The sequence below is a fragment of the Grampus griseus genome, assembly GCF_964374135.1.
Source record: "Grampus griseus genome assembly, chromosome: 3".
Lineage (NCBI taxonomy): Eukaryota > Metazoa > Chordata > Mammalia > Artiodactyla > Delphinidae > Grampus > Grampus griseus.
Window position 1 is genome coordinate 126,143,345 of NC_139019.1, and position 27,192 is coordinate 126,170,536.

The 27,192-nt window shown below is 55.2% G+C and overlaps 1 protein-coding gene across 3 annotated transcripts in view; it reads left to right on the plus strand.

The window, feature by feature from the left end:
- The first annotated feature begins 4,242 nt into the window (after positions 1-4,242).
- SYNPO (synaptopodin) overlaps positions 4,243-27,192 on the plus strand; it is a 30,415-nt gene continuing 7,465 nt past the window's right edge. Inside the window, exons 1-2 of one of the 3 annotated variants that reach the window (XM_082649841.1) lie at positions 4,243-4,317; positions 24,540-26,878. In XM_082649841.1, the coding sequence (XP_082505967.1) occupies positions 24,872-26,878 (2,007 nt within the window). In that variant the 5' untranslated portion in view covers positions 4,243-4,317; positions 24,540-24,871. Of the gene's footprint in view, positions 4,318-4,342; positions 4,455-18,910; positions 18,940-24,539; positions 26,879-27,192 lie in introns of those variants that run through there. The other 2 variants (XR_014296447.1, XM_082649842.1) reach the window with 2 other exon arrangements.

Below are 27,192 nucleotides of genomic sequence, written 5' to 3' on the forward strand. Positions count from 1 at the left end.
GCCTTGAACTTGGAGACAGGCCTCCACACCAGAGTCGACACAAATCCAGGTCCCCTAGAGCTGGAAGCCTCAGGACCTGCTCCCTTCCCTCTCACAGACCATGGCTGGGGGTCAGGAGACATGGGTGCTGGTTCTGGACCTGATGCAACTAGCCAAGGCCCCAAAATCCCTTCCCAGTTTCTTCATCTGTGAAAATAAAATAGAAATAGGAGCCCTATCTACCTCATAGAGCTATCAGGAGGTTGCAGGGTAATCTAGATAAGCATGTAAGGGATGTTGATAACAACTACAATGATCATCGTCAGCGCAGCAATACAAGAGCTATTATTTGTTGAGCCCTCATGTGCCAAGTCCACTGTGCTAACAGCTTTGCACAGATCACTTCATTTAATCACATAACAATCCCCATAAGGGACATACTGTTACTATCTCCATTATACAGAAGAGAAGACTGAGGCTCAGAGAATATAAGTGACTTGCCCAAGACTCATGGCTAGCAAGCTGCAAAGCCATGATTCAATCACAGTGTTTTGAATGTGGGGCTTTGCTCTTGGCTACCACTGTGCTCTGGATCTACACGGGCGAGAGTTGTCTGCTGACACCCTTGAGGGGAAGAGACCATACATGGAGAAACTACCAGTACCGACTCCTGTTGGCTTCTCACACAGAGCTGGCCCATTTCATGGTATCTCATTCTTGCTGATCTTTCAAGGCAGCTACTATTCTCCCCATTGTACAGGTGAGGCAACTGAGGCTCAGAGACTTACGTCCCTTGCCCAAGGTCACAGTCAGCGCTGGAGCTGAGACTATGGTCTTGTTCTTCTTGCTCACAGTCCGGTTCATGCCTCTCTTTAACAACTAGCCAGATGGTTATCTAGTTCTGTTCTGAACATTTCTAGGGACAGAAGAGGTAGGAGTAACCTCAGGAGGATGGAGTGGGCAGGGGAGACTTCTCAGAAGTGGAGGCAGGAAGGAAGCTGGGTCTTGGGAGAGAGTAGAAACCCGGGTGGTCTTGGGTCAGAGCCTACACTGGCCTTTCTGCTCCCTTGAGAAAGGGAGTGGCCAGAGTCCCTTCTCTCTATGCGGAGATCTGGAGGGAAGGGGCCTGTGGCTGCCAGGTTATTAGCGGATTAGGGCGTCCTTTTAAAACTTCCTCCCGTTACTGCCAAAGGATTATAAGCATCTTCAGACAGTTACACCCATCCTTCCGCAATTATACCTGCCTCTCTTGAATGCTCCCTGACAGTTTTAACTATGGGTCACGGCATCTTCTGCCTTGGGTGTCCACCACTTGGGGTGGGTGGGTTTCAGTGACATTTTGCTCAGGCCTGAGTACAAGCTGAGCAGAACAGAAGGGGGTCCTTGGCAGGCTGGAGGGTCAGGGGATGCAAAGAGATGAGGTGGGCAGCAGCCTGCAGCTCAAGTTTCCTGCCATCAGCTGCTGCCAACTTGAGAGAAGATACGTGGGAAGGAAAGTGTCCCATAGGGCTCCTCATCAGCGCTGGTTAGTCCATAGCTCACCAAGAGAGACCCACGCTGTACTTCCCACAAAGTCTCAGCTGGTCGTAACTGGCAGGGCTTATTGAGATTATTCTATAGATAATCTTGTGGAGATTCCTAAGTCCATAGATGGCAAGTGAATTGTCCAAGGTCACACAGTAAGCTGGTGGCAAAGCTATAGCTGGAACCCAGAGTTTCTGCCCCTCAATTCAGCTGCCAGGCCCTGTGTTAAATGCTTTGCATGGGTTCTTTCTTTTCATCCTCTAAACAACCCTCTGAAGTTCATCATTTTCTTATCTGTTTGACAGATGAGGAAACTAAGGCATAACAAGTTTAGGTGACTTGTCAAAGTATCAGGCCAGCGGGTGGAGGAGCTGAGATGTGAACCCTGGGAGGTCTGGCCCATGCTTTCAACCACCCTCTGTGCTGCCTTGTCTCCATGGAGACAAGGCAGCAGGCTGTGTTCTTCCACCCACCTGGGGCTGGGGAAAGGTTGTTCAGACTCTGAGGGATGGTGGACAAGCCATACCCCTTCCTCCTTGGAGACACTCAGGGAGACCTGGGACCCACTGCCAATCCAGCCCCTCCTCTACCCCTGGCTTTGGGATTCCCACCTTCCCTCCTCTCCAGGCCATTGTTCTGGAGGTCCAGGTTATCTGGAGAATGTGGAGACCTTTCCAACTCTACTGGACACTGCTCCAAGCCTTTGGGGTGGAGATGGGGGTGTGGATCTGGGTTGTCAGAGGAGCCCGGCCCCTGGCCATGTCTATCTTGCTGAGGCAGAGGAGTCAGCACCCATGATGAGAGCTGATCCCTGGGCCAAGGACAAGGCCCCTGCTCCTCAGGCCCGTGGAAAAGAGGGCAGACAGAAAGGCAAGGTGCGGCCCACTCTCCCTCCCCCCACCCCCCGACCACGGTGACTCTAATAGGGGTGATGGTGTAGGAGCAGGGCTCACAGGTTCTCATAGCCCTCACACGTGTACCCACGCATACTCGCTCACACTCCCTACAAACACACGTGTATGCACAATGACATCTACACACCATGTTCTTATGCAAATGCTCATGTGTATATATTCACAACTGCACACACATGCACACACATGCATGCTCTCAGACACCAACACACCCGTGCATGGGGTAGACATTGGCACACACCCTCCCACAGATGCCCCCCATCCATGCATGCTTAACTTTCACATGTGGACACATGTGTCAGATTTGCATACATAGCAGTCCCACCTGAAAACATACAAGCACACATATTCCCTCCCTTAGGTACAGGTTAAAAGCATGTTCCTTTCTCCATTTTCTTTTGCTCACACACCTACACTGTGCAATCTCTCTTGCATGCACACACTCTCTCCTACAGGCATATCCACTCTGCACACCCACTGTCACATACCCACATACAGACCGAACCACTTTCTGTCCTTCCTTTCCCCCATCTCTTTCACTTTCATACCCACCCACACAGTAATCCTAGCCTCCCTCCCTCTCTCTCTCTCTTTCTCTCTCCCACACAGTTTGTTTCCTGGTTTCTCACAGGCTGGGCTATAGCACGTGCACTCACAGAGCAGGCAATACCCTGCCTGATGCCAATCCCCAGGACCCCTTCAGTGTCCACCTCCACCCCCCCACTGTCACCTGGGGCAGCCACCGGGTCAGAGGGATTCTCTGGAGCCATGAAGCCAAGCAGAAGGTCAGCAGCCAGGGAGGGTTTGTCCCTTCTGTCACCTGACCCCATGCACTCTAAGCCCACCCACTGGGGACAGGGGACGTCTCAAAACCAGGCCACTTACACCTCTGCATTTCACAGAACCTTGGGTGAGTGGGCTTACATCAGCACATTTCTAACTTCCTCTAGCAGAAATCTAAACACAGAACCTTGATATAAAGGACACAAAAGTGGAACCACCCTGGTTAAAGGGGTGGGGTACTTGGAACCCAGGGAAACTTCGGTGAAAACCCAGGACAGCGTTTTTTCCACGTGCTTTGTTGGGGGCGTGAAAGGTGCTTCTTATCAGCCCAGTTTCCAAGCCCATTGCTAGCCCCTCCACCACTGGGAGGGGGCACGTGATTGTGGAAATCTTGACTCTTCACAGCATCCCCACTAGATTCTGATGCACAATGACCCTTGCCATGGGGCTCTGAACGTCACTGCCCTTGTTGTTGCTGGCCCACTCGTTAAGACAGTGGATGGCCCCAGACTGCCTGGGAGGTGACAACCTTCCTCAACCTCTATTTGCCAAGGCCTACTTAGGCAGTCCTACCTGCCTAAGTCCTAGACAGTTATTCTAGTTACTGGGGCTGAGAAGGGAGAGGACGGGTCTAAGAGGGTACTGCATCTGGGTCTGAAAGGAAATGGGCTGGGGAGATGGGAGGTGGTGTTAGTTATGGGGACTCACAAAGACAGACTTAAAATGGGGTTAGTGGGAAGGATAGAGAAAAGAGGGGGGCATGAAATAGATGGGAGAGACATGAAGAAACTCAGTGAAATAGCAAGCAGAAGGATTCAGGGACCCATCGAGAGACACAAAAATTGAGGAGGAAACAGAGAGACAGACAATCAGGCAGCAGAGAGTGAGGCCAGGGAGAGAGAGGAAAGAGGCAGAGAGAGGGGACCGGAGGGGACATGGGAGGCCTAGCCCGTGGAGGAGGGAGTCGCACCTCCGAGGGCTGGGCGGGGCGGGCGGGAAGGGCGGCGCTAGGGCCCCGGGGAGCGAGCGGCAGGAGCGTGGCTCGCCAGCCCGCCCAGCCCTCCCGGCTCCCGGTCCCGGAGCAGCCTGCTAGGCGGTGGAGTGGGCTGTGGCGGAGGTTAGGAGGGGGCGCCAGGCGCGGGGGGGGGGGGGTCGGCGGGGGTCTCGATCGGGGCGGGGCGCGCTGACGGACGTGGCCAGGTGCGCGGAGGTGGTGGCGCCCGTGAGCTCGGGGACCGCGCGCGGAGGCTGGAGGTGAGTGAGGGGCGCCGGCCGGGCAGGGGTGCCGGTGCCGAGCGAGCCTCGCCCCTTCCCACCTGTGCCGGTCTAGGCGCCGCCCATGTGGAGGTGGCACGTCTGGGCTCCAGTCCCCACACGCAGGGTGACCTTGGCTGAGTCGCTGCTACACTCTGGGCCTCAGTTTCCCCACCTGTACGGTGGGGTGGAGGCGGGGACCTGGGGAAATCTCGAAGCTCCGCGGCAGCTCAGCAGCGCGCCCCGAAGCCGGGCTGCGTGGGAGCTCCAGCCCTCGAGCCCCAGCCCGCAAGCAGATCGCGGCCGGGTCAGCCGCGGGCTGGCGGGCGGGCGACAGCCGGAGGTCTGCGCCCCCCGGCCCGCTCTGGGGAAGGGGGAAACGGCTTGACTCCGGGAAGTGGCGGGTTGGGTTCTGCCGGGGGTTGACCAACATGGGCGCCTGTGGGGCAGCGGGAACGGCGTGTGCTGGGCCCGGGCCCTCACCCCTTACCGCGGGCGGGGCGCCCGGGTCCGGCTGTGCGGGCGAGGCACGCAGGACGCGGAACCCGCAGACCGCGGGGATCACCGGCGCGAGCCCCACCTGGGGAAATCGAGGCCTTTCCTGAGTGCCTGTGGGGGAGAGGGGGACCTGTCCTAAGGACTCTACACCGCATTCTCAGTTTGCCCAGTCTGCCAAGGTGAGCGCGGAGGCCCTAGAGGTGAAGGGCGGGGCTCCTATCTAACCACTACACCGTGGAATCAGGGGGTTCCATCCAGAGCCCGGACAGGACCTTTCTGAGAACTCGGGAGAAAAGGTCTCCCTCCTCCCCACCTCCACCCCAAGTTATAGGCTAACTCTGGATGGGGACAGGACCTCCCATGTTCCATGCCTGGGTTGTTCACAGGGACAAGAGCCAGTGGGGAAGCAGCACGCGCCCCAGTCCCCGTCCTACGCTGAGTGGCAGGTGGCACTGGAGTAAACCACCTTGCTCTGTGATCTTGGGGCAAGCCTCCTGCCCTCTCTGGCTCCCAGTGAGAGGGTGGGCGGGTGGCCCCTGAGGGGCTAACTGCGTTGGAGACAGCAGCACTGGTAGTGGCTGTAGTAGCAGTCGGAGGTTGTCCCAGCCCTGTCATGTTGCACGATTAGGATGAGATAGGATGCTGCTCAGAGGGACCAGGGTATGCTGGGGTAGGGGGCTGGGAGCCTTGCTGGTGCCAGCCTGACTGTCACCACCCCCGGGCCTGGCCCCCACCCTGTGTTGGGGGACAGCACCACAAACAAACTGATGTCCTCCTCCCAGTGCTTTGCTGTGTTATCTCAGGCAGTGGAATGGGACCTCAAGGGAGGTGAAAATACTTTGTTTGCTTGGGAGGTGGGGGAACACCTGCCTCCGTCTCCCTGTGGGATCTTGGGTTGGTGCCTCTTCCTCTCTCTCCTATCTGTACAACGAGGGGAACGGACTAGGATCATTCTGGTTTGATATTCAGAGAACTTCCCAAAAGCAAACTGTTTGCTGCTATGCTACCTTGGCTCCCCATCGCCACTTTGCAGGCCTTGAAACGGCTCCCCCCACTCCCCGCCCCCAGACTAGTACCTAAATTAAACTGTGGTTGGAATCAGCATTTACATTATTAAAATAAGGCCTTTTAACTCCTTTCCTCCCTTGTTATCTGTTGCCTTTCCTCTAAGGTAAAAAAAAAAATAATAAAGCGAAAAGAAAAAAATCCTGTGGCATTCGGGGCCTGGTTCCCAACTGATCCCTAGCCTCTGCAGTCAGCACTTTATCTAATCTCCCCATTTTAGAGTTGGGGAGACTGAGGCCGGGGAGGGGAAGAGATTTGCTCAGGGTGGTTCTGTGAGGAGAAGGCAGCGGAGCCCCCTTTCCTTGGGACAGAGCAGCTCCTTGACAAGCAGGAGGGGCCAGTGTGGCAGAGGAGCACCTGGAGAGATGGGAGAAGCACAGGAGGAACCTTTTCTCCATCTCCTCTCTACCCCTAGTCGTGCTCTATCTCCCTGGATGACACGTGTCTCCCCGAGCCCACTGCACAGCCCTGGGCGCTGGGATGGGCAGGGGTCATCACACTTTCTCCACCCGCCAGGGCTGCTATCCCACAAGGCTGAACACACCTCCAGACCTAGGGGCCCGGCCTGGGAGGCACCTTTTCCTTCAGGGCAGCTCCCAGGCCTCCAGACATGAGCTCATCGGAGATGCTGATGCCAGGAAGGGAGGGACAGAGGGGGAAGCAGGCTGGGCTGCCCAGAATGGGGCACCAAAGGCCCCTGGGGCAGTGGAGGGACGCTGTTGTCAAGGACTGGCAGGCTCTGGCCCCACTGTAGTGTGAAGGCAGGGACAAGATAGGCCAACAGAGGGTCAAGTGGGATGGGGATGGGGACAGGCCAAGTGCTCTGGGCCGTAGTGCAGAGTTGCATGTGCTAGACCGACCTCTGCCACTTGCTTGCTGTATGACCTTGGGTGAATCCCTTGCCCTCTATGGACCTCAGTGTCCCTGTCTAGCAATGGGGTGCGTGGATCCTTAGGCAGTGGGGTTACAATAGTGAACAAGATAGGCTGGTCCCTGCCCTCAAGATTGCTCTTTAATTGGGGAAATAGACAAGAGAAAGGGAAGCAAAGAAATCAGCAAGATAGTTTCAGATAGATAAAAGTAGCCTGAAAAACAAACAAAAAGCCACATTGCTAAGATGAAGAGCACTTAGAGGGGTTCTTTGTCTTGGTGGTTAGGGAAGGCCTCTCTCTGGAGGTGGCGTTGGATCAACACCCTGAATGTTATTTGAAGGTGTGGTCATGGCTGCCTTTGTGGAGTTGGCATGTCCAGAACTTGGGTCTAGAAGAATGGGAGGGATTTGGTTGGGAGAAAGGGTGTTTCAGAGGCTGGTGAAAGGTCTAAACTAAGAGCTGGGGGAAGGGAGTGGGGTGGGCATTGGCTGTAGGTTATGAAAATGCCTTCATTCCTCAGGGCTTCAGGCTGTCCACCCAAAGGAACCCAGGCCTGTGATCGGGTCACAGGGGCAGCTGGGCTCTACCAGGCGTGTGTGTGTGTGTGTGTGTGTGTGTGTACGCTCAGAGTCCTTTGTGAACTGTCCCTGGACACTGTGGCTCAATTGCTACCCAGTGTGGCCAGAGGAGAAGTCAATGTGGGGACAGCCTCCAGGCCCTGTAATTCCAGAGGCTCACAAAAGCCCTCTCTCTCCGAAATGAAATCTTTACCAACTGGCCGCTGCCTGAAATTCCATCATCCTAGCTTCATCTTTTCCACTCAGTGAGGCAGTATAGTATAGTGCTGTGTTGACCCTACCCTACCCTACCCTTCTCTGTCCAGCCTCCCAGGGCTGCTGCAGGTGACGCAAAATTCGGTCTACTCCTGTGCTAGCTGTTTCCTGCGTGTCTAATACACAGATCCTGTGGTTGGACCCCTGGATTCTCTCCCCAGCTTGCTGGGAGATCTTGAGTGTGTTATATAACCTCTCTAGGCTTTTGTTTCCTCATCTATAAAATAGAAACAATAACAGACCCTACCTTGTATTGTTGTTCTGAAAATTAAATGAGATGATAAAAATAACTATTACCTATTAAATAGTATTATAATGTTTTGATCTCTGTTAAAATAGCAAGCCCTGGAGAAGAGGGACACTCGCTGAAGACTCATATCTCAGTGTATGTTACTTTTTGACGTTTAGCCAGGAACAGGTTTGATAGTGGGAGGATGGGCACAGTATGGTGGAAAAGGGCCTGGATCGAGCTTCAGGAATGGATACTTGAACCTCCAGCCTTAGCCAACAAGCTGGTGGTCTTGGACAAATCATTTGCTTCCTCTGGGGCTCAGGCTTTGGTTCTGAGCTACTATGAAATGGACTAAGAAGGATATAAGGGGATCGTGAATGTGAAAGAGCTCGACAGACGCGAAAGCCACTGGGCTGGCAGGAAGGGTGGTTAGCAGGGTGGGTCAGGAAGGGGCAGGAGAGTGGGCTGACGTGAGACTCCTGCATGTCGTCCTCTGGAATAAAATCTTTTGGAGACAAAGAGTGTTCGATAGGTAAAAGCCAAAGTTCTTGAAAAATAGTTCACATTTATGGTAACTTACTATGTGCCAGGGTGTTTTACGTTCTTTACATGTCACCAACTCTATGAAGTAAGTCCTGTTATCATCAACATTTTACAGATGGGAAACTGAGGCACAGAGAGGTTAAGTGAGCTTCCCAAGGTCACACAGTGGTAACTGGCCAGGTTCAAACCTAAGCAGTCTGGCCTCTAAGCCCATGTGCTTAACTCCTGCACAACATGCTCTCTCCTGCCTTAGGTGGAGTGCCAGAGGCTCAGAGGGGCCAAGCCACGTGCTTAATAACACACCTCTTTGCCCTTTGATCCTCATCATCTCTGCCCCTCAGGTGCTGGAAGGGGGAGCCTCACTGGGTCTGGGGCCTGGGGTTCTGAGGTTGACCCTTGAGCCAGCTCAGCCTCTTATCTTCTCCCCTCATCCCCTGGGAGTAGGTCAGGGAGGATCATGTGTGCCCTGGGAATGCTGTGGGCAAAGGAGGCTCTGCCAGGGCCTGACAAGTGAGCGTCATTAGTGTCGTGAAGCTTGAGTGGATCCCAAGAGCCTGAGCTGTAATAAACTGTCATGGAGTCTGGCATGACTCTCTTCACTGTACGGACGGGGTAAACTGAGGTCAGAGAGTCCAGGGACAGGCCCAAGCCCACACAGCCTCCCTGAGTCTCCTGTACTGCCTTCTGGGCTGCTTAGGACTTGTGGGTTTCGTGACGATATGGGACTTGGGGACCCTCCCACCAATCTCCAAGGTGGCCCCTGGTCTCAGCCAGGACGTGGTTCCTAATATGTACCCTTTAGGAGGGCACATGAAGTTGGGGGATGGGGAGGGCGCTGATTAAAAAATAGACCGTCACGCGCATGCGGAACAGGCCTGCCACCACCCAGCTTGAGCCAGTTGGCTCCCCTATGCCCAGCTGCCAGGCCCCACTCAGGGCTCCTGCTGGGGGCCCCGCCCACCCCACCCCTGGCTCTGGGCCTGAGGCTGGATGCTCCCAGCCACCTCCTCTCTTCTCCTCCTCCACCCCTGCCCCGCCTCCAGCCAGATGGTGCCCTCACTGAGTCTGGGTGGGCCTGTTGGCTTTAAGCTGTGCCACGGGGGGTCTGGCGTCACCACACACTGGCTGTGTGGCCTTGAATGAGGCCCTTTCCCTCTCTGGGCCTCAAACATGGATGAGTAGAGCTACCAGTTAAAGCTCTTTCTAGCTTTCAGAGCCTTTCCCAGATTCTACCTCTCATTTAGACCTGACAAACAGCGCTCCCCATTCAGAGAGGTGATATGACCTGTGAAGGCCACTCAGCTGGAGCGTAGCAGAGCAGAGGGTTAGACCCACATAATCTTGCAAGTCCTGGTCCTTTACAGCTTCTCCAGGGTGAGCGAGGTCACTGGGAAACATGCAGGTAGATGTCAGCACTGGTTTTATTCATTTATTCCCTCATTCGGTCAGGAAATGTTTATTGAGCCCAGCTGTGGCCTAGGCACGTGGGCAGGAACATAGCAGAGAAATGATAGCCAAGGTCCCTGCCTGGCGGGACCTCCTTACCATGGGGCAGGGCAGACTGACACTAAAACAAATGACGATGGAATTACAAATCTCATGAGAGTTTGGAGGAGAGATAGAGGGTGCCGTGGCAGAGGAATGTGACCTCCCAGGATAGGCGCACCCTCCCTGAGACCTGTAAACATCCCTGAAGAAGGAGAAGTATGGCCAGAAAGGGACAACTGAGGGGTATGGGAGGAAAGGGTTCTAGGCAAAAGCAGCAGCCAGTGCAAAGGCCCTGAGGTGCGAAGTGCTTGGTTCCTGTCTGAGCACTTGAAGGAAGGCCAGCGTGGCTGGCGTGTAGGGAGGGCAAACACCACGAGGGGAGCTGCAGCCTGGCATGGAGGGGCAGTGGGGCTAGTCATGCAGGGCCTGGAGCCTGCAAAGGGGTTTGAGGCCAAGCCTAGGAAGGAGGAGCTGTTCCTAGTGTTGGTCTTAGAGGCTGATCTTGCCTCCTTTCTTTTCTGCTTTCCTTCCGATGCCCATGCTGATAGTGCAGTGGGCCCCCCCGCGCACTCCCCCAGCCACTTCTCAGTATGACTGAATGCAGAGTGCTCAGACCTCATCTTCCTCTGTCTGGATCTTGTTTGCATTTTAATAGCCCCCTGTTTCATCCTGCCTTCCAGGAGGGTACCAGCCCCTCGGGCCTCAAATGCAAACTGATGAGGGCATGATTTTGAGCAAGGGGCTGCAGTCACTTCAGCTGAGCGCCTCTGTTCCGGTGGATTCTTATTTCCTCTTATGGCTTGTGGGAGCCTGTGGACCCCAGGAGGTTCAGCTTTTGGCTGAATGAAGGCCCGCCCCCCGGACGACTCCTGCTGCCTGAAACTGCTGTCTGTCCCCTGTCCCACTCCAGCCACCTCCATTCAACCCCAGAGCCCCTCTAGGACCAAGCTCCAGGAGGATTCAGGAGGCCTGTGTTCTGAGCCTAGCTCTGCTGTGTGCTTTCGGGCACATCCCTTTTCCTTTCTGGGCCTCGGTTTCTCCATCTAGTTTATAGGGAAATACTCTAGTTTTTCTGTACTCATGGTATGGCAATCATGTATGCAATGTCAGCGTCACCCAGAAGCTTCTTAGAAATGCAGACTCTGAGGCCGCACCCCAGACCTCCTGAATCAGAATCTGCAATTTAACAACAACCCTGAGTAACTACTATATGTACATTAAAGTATGAGAAGCGCTAAGTCAGTCATTTTTCAACTTAAAAAAATTTTTTTAATCAAAAGCTTATAGAATCTTCTTCTCTCTCCAAAGTCTTACAGATGAAAACACATTAAGAGGGGAACCGCCCACTCTGTTCATCACATGACTGGGGGTGGGGATCGTGGGGTATGGGCTAGGGGCACGGGCTTTATTGGGATGGGCATCAGAAGGGAGGAGGAAAAGAAACAGCCCCAGTGGGCGAGGGTGGGTGGTGCCCCGTCTCCTCAGGCCTCTCCTGACCAGGTGCCCCCAGGAGCCCTTTCAGCTCAGACCTCCAGGGTCATCAGTTTGATGGGTTTGGAAAGGTGGGCCTGAAGAAAGGACGCCTGATGGGCCACAGTCTAGCGATGCCTTTTCCTGCTTGTCCCCATCTTGGTGTCCTCCTCTCTCTTCCCTGAGAAATCCCTGAAAGGGTAGCTGGTGCTATTCTTAGCATGACAGGATGGCGAGCAGAGAATGTGCTAGTGCATTATTTATGCCTCTGAGTCAACAGGATTGCACTCAGGTCTCCCAGAACACGGCCCTCCCCAGCGGCCTTCATCAGTGTCTTCCCAGGACCCGTGACCCATCCCTCTGGCCCCGAGCATCTCTGCTCTGTGCATCCAGCCCCCATGCTGGGAAATGGGTCATGAAAGACAATGATGAGCTGCGATCAGGAAGAAGTTCGAGACGATATCTCATTTCTCACCCATTCGGGTGCGTATTAATCGAGCCTATGACACGTGGTAGGTGTGGGTGCCCTGATGACCGCTTTGTGGGTTCCTGCCTTCCAGGAGCTCATACTTTAGCCTGCAAGTTAGTGGCGCTCCAGCATTGCAGAAGCGTGTGTACTAGGCGAGATGCTGGGTACTTTGCACAAAAGACCTTATCCTCACAATCACCCCGAAGGATAGGAATTAGGAGACCCCTTCGCAGAGGAGGAAACTGAGGCTTAGCATATACAAGGTAGTGATCTGCGCAGATGGGATCTGGACTCAGGTTGGGTGGAACAGAAACACCATTCCAGATCAAACGGTAGCATGGAGCATAAGGGCTTTGGGAAGCCCCTGCCCTACCCAGTGAGAAGGGTATTTCAGCTGGAAGGAAATTAACCGGCTGAGGTTGTCCCATTGTCAGCGAACCCCAAGTGACTGGAAAAGTCAGTGCACCTGGAGTGGAAGGACTGTGTTTGCTGTGTACACAGTGCACACTGTGGGCTGGGCTGTGACAAGGCCCCGAGGTGGCGCATCTAACGAAGCTGGCCCAAGGACTCTGGCTGGGAGCCAAAGACCTGTGTTCTGTGAGATTCTGGCCAGGCCCCCTGACCTTTCTCTGCCTCAGTTTTCTAGTCTTTAAAATAGCATCACAATCCCTGCTCTACTTCTTTCTCTGACGGATGTGAAGCTGCTAGGAAAACTATAAACGTGTGTGCATGTTCAAGGATGGTGTATGAGCAGTACATAGAATTACTTATGTAAATATATTTTCTCACTTATTTTTTGTTGACGTGGGTCTATCTGCCAGCCTATGTTCCAAGCATTTCCCTATATGTTCATTTAATTATAAACACATTTATAAAATCATGAGCTCTAAAGCCCACTGGGTCCCCAACCTAGCTGTGCTTCAGAACCCCTCAGGGAGACTGTTAACGTGCATATTCTGTGGTCCTGGGTCTGGGGCGGAGCCCAGGAATCGGCATGTTGGACACACTCCCTGAGAAATTCTGCTACACCCACAGGTTTCCGATCTGGGCCAGAGGGGACAGGACTCGCCTGAGGCCTCGCGATGTGTTGGAGACCAGGTTGCAACTAAAACCCGGGCCTGAAGCTCGCAGTCTGGCCTTTTCCTTCTACTCATCAGCTGCCCCCTGAGCTCCCTAAAGGCATGAAGCCAGGGATGCGGATGACTGTGATGAGCGATGATGCCAGTAGCGGCTGATCCTGTTTACAGTGCTGGGCTAGGCATTTTCCATGGCTTTTCTATTTAACTGCAGTAGGGGTAGAAAAGGGGACATGCTCCACAGCAACGTGCTCCCTTGGGACATCTGAGCAGCAGGTGGCCGATTTTAATGTAGCCCTGGAAATGGGAAACCATGACTGAGGTGCAGAGATACGGAGAAGTGAATTTGAAACCACGCCATCGGGGCACTTGCCCTCCAGGCAAGGGTGGTCTGGTAACTCAGAGACAGGGCAGGCTGGCAGGAGGGAGACACATATGTCCGCTCATAAGGTGTGTACCCGCTGCATGTGCATCTGCGTCAGTGTGCCACCTGAGTACCTGTGTGTCTCCACATGCATACCGACGGGCGCTATGCGTGCACACACGGGTGTGTAGGTTCTTCCCCCTCTACGGGTGCACACGCAAAGAGCACCTTTGTGTGTGAGTGTGTGTGCAGAGGAAGATATACTATTGCTGGCTAGGCTCTCACCAGCATGAGGGAGCTGTCCAGAATGTGCGTGTTGCAGGGGGTGTGTGTGTGCGTGTGCGCACAGGCACAAATGGTTGCAATGCAGGGGGATCCCTGAGACCCTGCAGGCCACTAGAAAGACCACTAGAGAAGCTGGTTTCCTTATTCATGTCCCACCTCCACATCACGTGCACCATCCTCAACCTGCCAGGTGCGAGCCTGCCTAGGGACCTTAGCACTAGCTGTTCCCTCTGCCTGGTCTTTCCTCCCCTAGAAATGCACAAGCCTCACTCCCTCACCTTCTTCACTCCGATGGGACTTCTCAGTGATGCCTCCTTTGATTACCTTATTCACCTTTGCACACCACTCCCCACCCTGTGCAGTCTGTATATCTCCCAGCCCTGCTTTATTTTTCTCTACAGAATTTATTATAGAATAGAATAAGATTATAGATATATAATATAATAAGATAATAAGATTATAGAAATAGTCTTATTTTTTGGCTTCCGTGCTAGAATGCAAGCAGGGCTTTATCTGTTTCTCTTCATGGCTGTGAACAGTGCCTGGCCCTTAGTTGGTGTGCAATAAATATCAGTTGAGTGAATGAGTTCATACACCACCTATACTTGTTTTCTTTAAATTGTCTAACTTTTGTTGCTGAAATATCCACTTTTACCTCTCCCTAAGCAGTACTGTACCTTTGATGGATTTATTATTCTCCTTTTCTAATACACATGTGAAATTTACATAACTAGTAAGATGTTATTAAGTATCAGGGTACCACTTAAATCCTTTTGCTCCCACTAGAGGTGTGGGGGTTCCACACTCTAGGAATCACTGGTCCAGGCCAATCCCTTCTCTGAAACAAACACATGGACAAACTGAAACCCAAAGAGGGTCAGGAACTAGTCCAGCATCTCACCCAGATTGTGACAGAACAGACTGGAACCAAATCCCCTGCCCTCCAGCCTGCTTTCCTTTTGCAGTTTGAGGGACAAGGGGACGGTTCAGCCTCCCTCTGGCTGGAGACTCCTCCAGCTGGAGGGGAGCCACACATGCCTGGTAACCGGCGAATGGCATGAGGGGATGGCAGGGTCGGTAGCCTCCTGCCCGCTCAGGACCACAGCACCCTCCTGGCTGCAGGACTGCGTACTGAGTGGTGGGAGCCTTGGCCATACCTTCCCTCCCAGGAGTCTTGGGTCTGGGGCCATCCAAGGGGGCCTGGGTGCTCACATCCAGTAAGAGGCAGACCTGGTATTCAAACCTGGTTCTCTCCTGCTACAGCACAGTTAGTTAGAGGTTGACACTGGGGTTCCCTTGCTGAGAGGATGCTGGAGGGGGAGGGGAAGGTTGGGCTGTGCCTGACTATGAGCAGAAGAGGGAGAACAGCCCCAGAGAGGGCTGGAGAAGGGAGGGAGACAGACAGCGCCCTAGCCTGGTACAGTTATACAAAGGTAGGTTTGTGCAAAAGGCTGAAGTTAAATCCCCCTCAGGTGTGCACAATGCTTTATGCTATAGAAATAATTTGTGCATCTCATTTGCTCAGCAGTGACTCTGCAAAGCAGCTATAATCATCCCTGGTTTACTGATGAGGAAGTTGAGACTCAGAGGTGAGGTGACTTACTAAAGGTAGCCCGCACAGGATGCTTTGTTGAGCAGGACGTGGGAAGGGAACAGGCTGCACCTCTGGTTGGATTTGGTAAAGGAGGGCTGTCTGGGGGAGGACAGACAGGCTGAATAGATATGGGAGTAAGAGGCAGGAGTGGAGAGGGTAGACCACTCACTGGCCAAACTACTTTCGCGAATCATAAAACCTTTCTGAGCCTCAGTTTCCTCATCTGTAAAATGGGTATGACAGTACTTCCAGTTCACAGCTTGCAAAGATAAATCAAAACATAATGTAATAATGCCTGGAACATAAGAAGCACTCAGTAAACAACAATCTGAGTAGTAAAAATGAAAGGTGCCCAGCCTCTGGCAAGTTTGCCCTCGGAGGTCACCTGCCACAACCGAAAGATTCTCAGTACCTTTCCCAGCACCTTCTTCAGCAGATATGAGTGACCCTGAGAACAAAAGAGGTTTGAGAGGCCTGGGGGAGCGGTGAGGGGCTGCAGGCAGCTCGTCTATCCCAGGGCCTGGCAGTGAGGATGCCTCAGGGAGAAGCAGCAGCGTCCCCATCCCCGCCCCAGCCCAGGATGGGGCTCTGCTCTACAGGGTGGGGAGGTGAGCTGGGACTGCAGGGTGCTGGGGCCGTCATTATCATTCCTCCAGCATTTTTTTCTCCCCGTTATTTATTTTTCTGTGAGGAAGGAATGTGGGGAATTTACCACAGGGCGCTGGCCTTGCTTTGGGCAGTGCAGCAGCCTCTTCTATGAGAGGGAAGCAGCAGAGACAGATGGCTGGGGAGGTGGAGGCGGAGGAGGGTCCCGGCTGAATCTGTGGCCCCGGTGGGTCGGTTATGTAACCCACCCGGAGGCCCAGGGCAGATACCACGGTGCTTCTGAGCTCTAGGCATGTGCCTTCCCATGTACATAGCTCCCTTGGAACTCTACCTGGACCACCCCAGTCACCCTTATCCTCTGGGCAAGCCCAGTGGTGGACGTGTTCCTCTGTCAGGGGTGCCTTCCTCTCCAGCTGTCTTGACTGGAGGTGTGAGTGGAGGGGTGTAGAGGATGGGGTGGGGACCACCTTGAGCCTTCCAGCCTCCACTGGCCTGTCCCATTGCTTGAAATACTTCCACATCTCCATCTTTCAAGACTTAGGGCATATGCCACCTCCTCCAGGAAGACTTCCCAGATTTCTTCATCCTCGTTCATCTCTCTCTTAAGCTCTGTATTCTCCTGGCACTCAATGGAATATTCTGCCTCTTGGATCTAACACTGCCATTTGAGGTTTCATCTCCCTCTTCACCCAAAGTCTTGTTGCTACCTCCCTCCTTCCTCTCTCCCCTTCCTCGAGGAACCACCCTCTAGATCTCTGACCTAGAATCTCCATAACTCTGGGATCTAGGCACATCGAGAATTTGTCTCCTGGGGTGAATGGTGGAGTGACATGTGAAGGTAGATTTGGACTGTGGGAGTGCTCATCCTTCAGTCATTTGTTTAGTCAACACTTAGTGAACCCCTCCTGGGTGACGGCCTCTGCTGAGTCTGGGGAATTTAGAGAGAATGGGACCAACTCCAGCCCCAGGCTGCCCCAGGGCCAAGAGGAAGGGCTGTATCTTTGTCGAGGGCCTTGGGCTGGGTGCTGGGGACCCTGAGATAGACTAGGCTCAGCCCTGCTCCTGGCAGAGGCATAGTTTAGGGGAAATGCTCTCTCTCCCGCCCTGGCTCACCACCTTTACGTCTCCTGGATTCACTGTTTTCTCTGGAAGGGTAGGGTGTGGTAGTCCTTTCTGTACTCTCAAGGCTCCCAGGGCTGGGATGATGGAGGCTGATGCAGCAGGAGAGGGCTTGGGGGTCGCGGGGGAAGCCTGGCTTACCAGGGCTGGACTGGGGGAGGTGGGAGCCTGGGTCTGAACTCGGCTCCCGGTGAACCAGCCCCTTCCAGTTTGTTGTGCACCTGGAACTGAACCTGCCTCTCTCTGGGTCACCATTTCCAAGTCCCTGAAAATCTAACTGTAGATTAGTGTTTAGGCCAGTAGAGCAGGCAGGAGGAAGGTGGTGGCTCCCGGCCTTTGGGAGAGGAGGACCGCATAGCAGCCCTCGTCAGCCAGCAGTGAGCAGTGCCTGTGGCCTACAGGGATACCTGCTAGCCAACACCCATGCCGACCTGACTTAGCCCACCCACCCTGCCCTGCATGATCCCGAACCCCTGTCAGGGAGATACCAGGAGTTGGGCCAGTCCCAGCCTCCTTCCCCTTGGGCCTTGGCTCCTGAGCTTTCTTAACCTGTCGTTTCCTTCAAGCCCTGCTCCTGCTGCGAGGCCCCTGGGCCCGGTCGAGTAGGGGAGGGGCACTGATCGAGGAGTCTGGATGGATTGATGAAAGCTTCCTGGAGGAAGTGGCAGTTGGGCTGGGCCTGGGACAGTAGGTGGGAAAGTGAGTGTGCTTTGTGGGCTGAGCTCTTCAGAAGGAGGGGCCCAGGCTTGGGATCAGTCAGACTCCCGGCTCCAGCTCTGCTCTGCCTGTCCCTTGCTGGCTGTAAGACCTGGGGTGAGTTGGCTAATTCTCTGGGTCTCGTTTTCCTCATCAATAAAACAGAGGTAAGGGGGCCTCTTTTATGAGTTGCTGTGAGGATTCAGTGAGAAAATATATGCTAAACCCTTAGCTTGGCAGCATCTGGAGCTCCTCATGTGTTGGCTGTTGTCATCCTCATTGACTCCATCCTTTCTGCAAGCCCCCGGGGAAGGTGTAGGGGACAAGGCGGAAGCAGTTGAGGGCCCTGTCCCCCGGCTCTTGCACTCTCTGGGGGAAGATAAGACCCAGACCCTGACTGCTGCAAAGCAAGATGTTGGGAGGAGGCAGCAGGGCCCATGTGATGGGTCCTGGGCTGGGTGCGGGGCCACCCTGGGTTCGAATCCCAACTCTGCCTCTGGCTAGCTGTACCACTTAAGTCACTTCACCTCTCTGAGCCCGTTTCTCCTCTAACATGGAGATGAGGGGACTGCTGACCTCCTGGCTGCTGTTAATGAAGCCAGGGCCTGGCACGGGGCATGTGGTGAGCACGCCCCGGTGAAAACTCTGACTAAAACAAATAATCTGCCAAGTGATGAGGTTATTAAGCGGTGCAGATAAAACACTGATGATCTGGGGATTGAGCGTGTAGAAAGGATAGGAGACAGAGACGGGTTTCGGGTGGAGAGATGGGCGCAAACCCACAGCGGAGGCTGGAACTCGCAGGGCAGGCGTGGCACCACGAGCCGCTGGACTCCCTCTGACGGTTGCTGAGGGCGCAGGGAGCAGGTGAGCGAGCTCTCGGGCAGACCCTGACGTCAGGGACCCTGAATGCCAGGACGAGGACTGGCTGCTTGAGCCCCCATGTCCTGGAGAGGAGGAGAGAGGCCCGACACAGAGCGGAGCCAGGCAGGAGGAAGACGGATCTGGCAGCGTGGGGTGGGTAGATTGTCGGGGGAGAGACTGGGGGCGGAGGGACCATTTAAAAGGCTGTTGCGAAATCAGTTTTCCTGATAAAGAGCTAGGCTGAGTCATCTGTGGAGGAGAGAAGTCACATCCAGCTCCTCCGCGTTGCCGTCAACGTGGGATTTTCCTCTGTGTCAGCTAGTCGATTGGCTGCCTTTCGCGGAGGCTTTGAGAAGCAAGGCCGGCTCAGCATCCGGAGGGAAGCTGGGCTGCAGGGAGGACCCAGCCGGAGTGAGTAAAGCGAGCACCCAGAGGTGCCTTGGTGGTTTGGGGTGTGTGACTTAGGGCATACAGCATCCTCCTGTGGTCTCAGTTCCCCCTGGGCATTAAGGGAGAGGCGTGCCATGACTTCTGCCGGCTGGTGGGTGGCCAGGCTGGAGCTAGGTCTGGGGCTCTTCACTTCCATTCCTGTGCATCTCCCGTGTCTGGCAGTCCTTCCCACCTTGGTATGAATTATTCTCTGCAAGGAGGCCTGGCAGTCTGCTGGGACTCAGTCAGGTTGCACTCACCAGGACTTTGGCATGGATGGAGAACTCCCCAGGGAAAGGAGGCTGTGTCATTTCCTCCTTTCAGCAGGGAGGATGCGGGGCAGGGGCTGGCAAGGTAGTCAGGCCATTACTCAGGTCCAGTTCATCTTCCTGCCCCCGGCCGAGGCCGAGGTTGTGCAGCAGCCAGCCATTGGTTCCTTCCTGACCCCACCAGGGGGGCAGTTATCCCAGCCTGTTTACCTGTCCCGTTGCCAAGACTCCCAGGCAGCCACAATGGGCCGTCTCCAGCCAGTCTCTCTTCCTACCTCTGGCTCCCTGTCCCACTCCACCCTGCCCGGGCCCTAGGCACTCCCATTGACGGCAGCCGTGTGAAGAAGAATTTCCTTGAATTCTCTCCCTGTCCTGACCTTCTGCTCTGGCCTCCGTTCCCCTGCCCTGCCTCCCTCCTCTGGATCCTCTGTCCAAAAGGCCTGATGGCCGGCAGAACAGGCAGCTGCCTACAGAAGTAATGGGGTGGGAGAAAGGGCTTATATACCCTGCCTGAGCACCACTTGAACTCAGGTCTCCTGACTCCCCACACCGTGCTCTTTCTACTCCACTAGTTTTTTATGTCCTAGCAGTCATCTCTACCTTAGTCACAATGCGTTTATCAGCTCTTCTCCCGAGAGGAAGAAGGACGACAAAGCATGAGTTGCTCTGGGCAGCTGAATATGAAGAGGCGAGGGCACTGCCGCGGGCACTGATCACGAGATGTGGAAACAGAGGGCTCTTCAGACCAGCATCCAGGAGCACCAGAGTCTCTGTGGGTGCCCCTCCCACCGGAGTCAGGATCCGGAAGGCAGGGTGGTTAAGAAATGAGATTCAGCAAAGCCAGATTTTGAGTTTTGAATCCCAGCTCTGCTACTTAAAAGTCATATGACCCCGGGCAGGTCTTTCTGAGCTCTGGTTTCATCTGCAAACTGGGAAGAGCGCTAGTACCTATCTCTTAGGGTCATCGGAAGGATCGAACAAGACGATGGGGCTACAGTGCGTGGCACAGCACTTTATACGGGGCAGTAGTGAGGGCTCGCTAATTATAGCACCCGCTGCGATCTTCATTCGAAGGGCTGTACTCAGGGCTTCCTGTCCCCCTTCCCCACTTAGGGATTTAACCCTGTTGGACCCAGGTCTCCTGACGCTGGGCAGCTCCTCCTTGAGTCTGCCCTCACCCCTCCATCTCTGGAAGGCCGGTCTTCAGAGCTCCTCACCCGTTGTCCAGGGTGGGGCTTTCAAGGACCAGCCCTGAAGAGGCTGAGGGAAGAGGGGGTGTTAGGACTTGTACAGGTGCAGGCTGCAGCCAAGCAGACTGGGGGCTCAGCAAGGGGCCTCTCCCCTGTGGCCCTTGGCCACCTCTTGCCTCTCTGACACCAGGGACCACAATCTTGGACCCACCTGGCTGGGGCATCCCTAGAGGTGGCAGTTCCCTAGTCTGGGGAACTTTGAATGGAGCTGCCACCCCCAGTACCCTGCAGTGGGGGACTCTGGGATGCCCGTAGTTGGCCCAGCCCCCCTTCTCCCAGCTTTGTTTGTGCAGGGTGGCAAAAGTCATCTGGATTGCTGGCTGGGTCTGGTCCAAGCCTCCTGCCAAATTCCTTTTCCGTGGAGTCATTGCAGGCTGGGATGGGGGGCACGGGAGCTCCCTCAGAGGCAGGGCTCTCTCACCCCCTGGCATTTTCTGCTGGGTTCCTCTTGTCCCAGAACAACAGCGTGGGGAACGTTCCCAGCCTGGCTGGGGGTCAGCAGACCAGGTCTTGGCCCATGGCCTCCTCTGCAACCCCTTCCCTCTCTAAAGCCTCCCAGGCCAGCTTATCCCCGAGGGCCCTTCACTCTCTGACACTGGAGCATTTTCTAGCCCCATGGCCCTTAGAACCAACCTTGGGATAGGACTGAAGCAGAGAGGCGAAGAGAGAAAAGAGAAAAGTGCAGGGATTTGGGAGGTCTGAGTTACACAAACACTGAAGCCCTTTCTAGGAGCCTGGCACGGTGGGGACCCGCTAGCCGGGTACACAGTAAGAGCCCAATCTATGTGAGCTACGATGGCTGCAGTTGTGTCATAAGAGCCACTGGTGGGACCAGGGATGTTTATCCTGACCGTGCCCCGTGGGGGTGTGATTTGTGCCTGAGTCTCTGCAGGGCTGTCAGGTTGCAAAGAGAAAGCTCTTTATCTGTGTGGCAGTGAGGGGCAGAGTCATGTCAAGAGGTGGGAGTTAACATGAGGAGTGACTTTATAGCTAAAGAAAGAATGTTAATTAGCAGAAGGTACATCTTCAGGGTAGTGAGCTCCCTGTCAGTTGAGGGTATAAACAGAGGCGTGTACACGCAGGGACATGGCTTTAGGGACGCAGGAATTGTGTGGGGGATTGGACCCGGTGACAGCCATCTCTGAGATTCTGAGGTTCTGTGATTTGGGGCAATGATCCCTGCCTCCCAATAACTCTAGAATCCCCTGCTCTGTGACCTTAAGACAGTCACCCCTCTCAGGACCATGATCTGTAGGGTGAATCTCCTTTGCTAGAAGAAGCGCTGACCCCTTCCAGGGTGTCACATGGGGTCACCGTCAACTCCATCCCAGAGTAGCATGAGCCCTCGGTCCTCTCCACTTGGGCTGAATGACAGTAACCCCCCTGGCATCCACGATCTCAGTGTAGCCTCCTAACCCTAATGTCAGTGCTTTTATTTTTATTATTATTATTTTTTTGCGATACGCGGGCCTCTCACTGTTGTGGCCTCTCCCGTTGCAGAGCACAGGCTCCGGACGCGCAGGCCCAGCGGCCATGGCTCACGGGCCCAGCCGCTCTGCGGCACGTGGGATCTTCCCGGACCGGGACACGAACCCGTGTCCCCTGCATCGGCAGGCGGACTCTCAACCACTGCGCCACCAGGGAAGCCCCTGTCAGTGCTTTTATTACCTTCTTCTCAGCTAAGGAAGCTGGCCCCGAGAGATGTAGTAACTTGCCAGGGTCACACAGCTAGCAAATAGCAGAGCCTGGATTTGGGCCGGGAGGCTTGGTTTCTAAGCAGACCAGAGGAGATGGACATCACATGAGCTGAGCAACTCCTCCTGTGTTGCTGGCTTGTCCCCTACTTAAGTTCCCCACAGGGGAGCAGCCTGGCCCAACCCCCAAAGCCTTCATCATGGGGTGATCCAGGCAGGAGAGGAGCCCTACCAGGAGGAAGCAGGCGTCAGGGACGCATGGGCCAGGCTGTGTGCTGTCACTGTTTTGGACCTGTGGCCACAGGTGTGTGTGGTGGGGAGCCAGGTCGTGATGGGAGGAGGGAAGAAGGAGCTTGGGGCCAGACAGCCTGTGGCTGCTGGGCCTGGTCCCAGTGAAGCAGCTGTCGGCAGCCACTCTGTCCTGTGTGGGCCTCCCCGCTGAACCTAGTGTGAGCTCTACCCTGCACCGCTCTCCGAACCTTGGTTTTTTCATCTATAAAATGGGGGTGGTAGTGAAACAGCTCCTCTATAGGGGCCCTCCCAGCTCTGAGAGTCCATGAATTCTGAGCCTCGCTGGCAAGATGCCTAGAAAAACTGTCCCTGGAGACCCACTCAGCATGTCATGGCCAGTGCTAATGAGGGCAAGATAGGAGGAAGGGCAGGGTCAGATTCCTCTAGAACTAATTAGCTTCCCTCAATGGGGGTGGGGTGACAAAGGGAGGAATTTTCCCAGCCACCGACTGAGCTGCTAGCCCGGCCACAGGCTGTCCCATCCATCTGTCCATAAGTTCATTTGTTCATGCGTCCATTTCTTCATTCCTTATTCAATAAGCACAAATTAAACACTGACTCTGTGCCAGCTGGGCACTGGTGATATAGAAAGAAATGGTTGCCTGTAGTCAACTTACAGATTAATAGGGCCTGACCCCCAGTCTGATCCCTGACCTCAGGCCCCAGACTCCGGTCCTAGCCTGCAGCCCCAGACTGAACCCCGACTCCCACCGACTCTGTCCCCTATATGTCCCAAAGGGACCTTTGGGACAAGCAGGCAGCTTGAGCATGCACTGTGGACCCAGAGAGAAATGGTTCTGATCTGACTCCAGCCTTGCCACCCTTTGCTGTGTGATCTTGGGTGAGTTACTTACAAGTCTCTAGACCTCATTTTCCACTTCTGTAAAATAGGGAGCAAGTAATGCTTGTGTCCTAGTGTTCTTGTGAGGATAAAATGAGGTAATGCAATGTTCTAGTAGAGTCACTGCTGAAATTAGCCCAATTTATTACTTTTATAACATTAAAGTATGAGAATTTTTCAATGATTGTTTAAATGAAAATGGTAAGACATTCTGCAAGGACTTGGAAGAAACTATTAACAGTTGTTACCTGATTTGTGGTGTGGAGAACACAGAGGTAGAGAGACATTTTTTACTGTATACTTTTTTAGGTTTTTAAGTTAAAAAAAATTTTTAGTCCATGTAAATGTATTACCTATTCTAAAAAGAGGAAGTGTCAGTGTTAAGAAATGACTATACTGTGAGTTTGAAAGTGTAAAGGGCCCTAAGATATGCACTTAGGCATATGAATATCCTGCAGGTTCATTCATGCCCTCAGTAATGCTTCCTGAGTGCCCACTTTTTGCCAGGCACTATTCTAGGGGCTGAGGTTAGAGGGATGAACAAGTCAAGCAAGTTCAGTTCCCCCTTAGAGCTCGCGTTCTAGGTGAGGGAGACAGATAATAGACAAGGAAACGTGTAAAGAAGATAATACTGAATTGTCTTGAATGCTATGAAGAAAACAAAACAAAGAGATGGGTTGGGGGGGGTGCTGATTATAGAGGAAGGCCCCTCCAGAGAGGTGACATTCACGTGAGTCCTGAGCGATGAGGAACCAACATGGAATGCCACTTGGGAAAAGATCATTCCAAGCAGAGAGAACAGCAGGTGCAAAGGCCCTGGGGCAGGAACACACTTGGCGTTTTCAAGGAACAGAAAGCCAGCCAGGAAGAGCCCAGTGAGAGAGAAAGGTGGCGCAAGATGAGTCCGAGATGGAGTGGGGCTTTGACTGGTAGGGTGAGGTGTTCTTGCTGAGTTTGGTAAAGTGCCATGTCAACAACCTTCAGCGGGAATCCGAACAAGGGGGCAGTTAATACTAAAAGGGTAATCAGGGGAGGTTTTACATGGCTATTTGAGTTGGGCCATGATGACTGGGTCAGGGATCTTTATGAAGAGATTCTAGGACACGGTGAGTAAAGATCAAATTCCGGAGGAAAAGGCCATCTGTAGTGGGGCATGGGTGACCATCTGTCTGTCTGTGTGTGTACCCCTGTGGCTCTGCAATCCCATTTGCTGACTCGGCCTCTGTCCCTCCTGCAGCGCTGGGCCGGAGCACTAGCCTCACCGAGAAGGATCTAAAAGAGGCCAAGGCGAGGAGCCAGCAGATCGCAGCCCAGCTGACCACCCCTCCCAGCTCCAACTCCCGCGGCGTCCAGCTCTTCAACAGGCGCCGGCAGAGGGTGAACGAGTTCACCTTGGAGAGCCACGGCCAGAGGGGACAGAAGCCCGGCCAGGAGTCCCTCAGGGTGCCCCCCGCCAGCCCCACAGGCCATGCCCCAGGGCTCAGCCTGAGTCCCACCTCCCTCCCTGAACCAGGCCCTCCGAGAAACCCCGCCTGCCAGAGCGCTGACACAGGGGTCCCTGGTCACAGCATGGAGGGCTCCTCAGAGGAAGCCAACTTGCTGCGGCACCTGGAGAAGGTGGCCAGTGAGGAAGAGGAGGTACCACTGGTGGTTTATTTAAAGGAGAACGCGGCCCTGCTGACGGCCAATGGGCTCCACCTGTCCCAGAACCGAGAAGCCCAGCAGACACCCCCAACTCCACCTCCGGCAGAGGTCCACAGCCCAGCCACAGATGCCAGCCAAAACCCTCCCTCACCCGGCGCCACGCTCATCACGCCAGCTTCCAACAGCAACCACAGCCTGCCCGCCACAGATGTCGATCAGAACCCACCGGCAACTGTCACCCCGCAGAGCCTGCCACTGTCCAGCGTCCAGCAGAATTCCTCACAGGCACAGCTCCCGCCGAAGGGTGCGGTGCCAGATTTCAAACCCAGCACCCCGTGTGCTGGTGGGCAACCCCAGGAGCCAGCCGCGGAGGTGAGATCCAGCACCCTGCTAATTGACAAGGTATCGGCTCCACCTACCACCACCAGCACCTTCTCCAGAGAAGTGACTCCCATCTCCAGCTCCAGGTCCCCAGCCCCAGATTTCATGTCCAGCTCCCTGCTCATTGACATCCAGCTTGGTGCCCCAGTGGCATCCACAGAACAAGAGATGTCCGGGCGGGCAGCTGCCACCACACCCACCAAACTGTACAGCGAGGTCCACCTCACGCTGGCCAAGCCCCCATCTGTGGTCAACAGGACGGCCAGGCCCTTTGGGATTCAGGCACCGGGCGGCACGAGCCAGATGGAACGAAGCCCCATGGTAGAGAGACGACATCTTGGAGAGAAGGGTCCCGCTCCCCGGCCCCCCAGCATGGCAGACAGGAGCCCTCGGCCACAGAGACACATCATGTCCCATAGCCCCATGCTGGAGAGGAGGCCCGTGGCACAGCGAAGCCCCGCCTTGGAGAGACGCCCCTTGGGGAACTTCACCCCGCCCCCAACCTATGCCGAGACCTTGTCCACAGCCCCCCTGACTTCCCGGGTTAGGTCTCCCCCCTCTTACTCTGCCCTGTACCCCAGCTCCGACCCCAAGCCTTCTCATCTAAAGGGCCAGGCAGTTCCTGCCAGCAAGACGGGCATTTTGGAGGAGTCGATGGCCCGCAGGGGCAGCCGGAAATCCATGTTCACCTTCGTGGAGAAGCCCAAGGTGACCCCGAATCCGGACCTGCTGGATCTGGTACAGACAGCGGACGAGAAGCGGAGGCAGAGGGACCAGGGGGAGATGGGCGTGGAGGAGGAGCCCTTCGCGCTGGGGGCCGAGGCCTCCAACTTCCAGCAGGAGCCCGCACCCCGGGACAGGGCCAGCCCCGCAGGTACCGAGGAGATTGTCCCCGAGTGGGCCTCATGCCTCAAGTCACCGCGTATCCAGGCCAAGCCCAAGCCCAAACCCAACCAGAACCTCTCTGAGGCCTCTGGGAAGGGGGCCGAGCTCTACGCCCGCCGCCAGTCCCGCATGGAGAAGTACGTCATCGAGTCTTCGGGCCACGCGGAACGGGCCCGCTGCCCTTCACCCACCATGTCCCTGCCTTCGTGCTGGAAGTACCCCACCCACGCGCCCGGCGGCTTCCGAGTGGCATCCCGAAGCCCCGCTCGAACCCCACCTGCCTCCCTCTATCACGGCTACCTGCCTGAGAATGGGGTCCTGCGCCCAGAGCCCTCCAGGCAGCCGCCCTGCCAGCTGCGGCCCTCGCTCTTTGTCCTCTCACCCATCAAGGAACCTGCCAAGTCCTCGCCCACAGCCGCCTCGCCTGCCAAGCCGAGCTCCCTGGACCTGGCGCCCAGCCTGCCCAAGGCGGCCCTCCCACCGTCGCCTGCCCTGCCTCGGCCCTCTCGCTCCTCCCCCGGCCAGGATGGCCTCCAGCCCACTGCCCTGAGCCCTACCTACAGCAGTGATGTCTCGCCCGTGTCTCCCTCCAGGGCGTGGTCTCCCCGAGCCAAGCAAGCCCCCAGGCCCTCCTTCTCCACCCGGAATGCCGGGATCGAGGCTCAGGTGTGGAAGCCTTCCTTCTGCTTCAAGTAATGGACCCCACAGGGATCCCGCTGCCTGTCAGAGCCCACTCTCCGAGGGCTGGATGGAGAGCAGGAAGTGGCACAGGGCTGAGTCAGGAGTATGGGGACTCAGGTCTCAAGGGCTGATGCTGCCACCAGCTAGCTTTGTGACATCGGGCAAGTCACCTCCCCTCTCTGAGCTGCAGCCGCCCCTTCCCTACCACAGAGTGGTTCGACTCCATGTCTGAGGGATCTGAAGTCTGCCACTGCAGGGGGAGGAGGGTCACGGAGAGAGAACTCCCTTGGCAGGCCCTA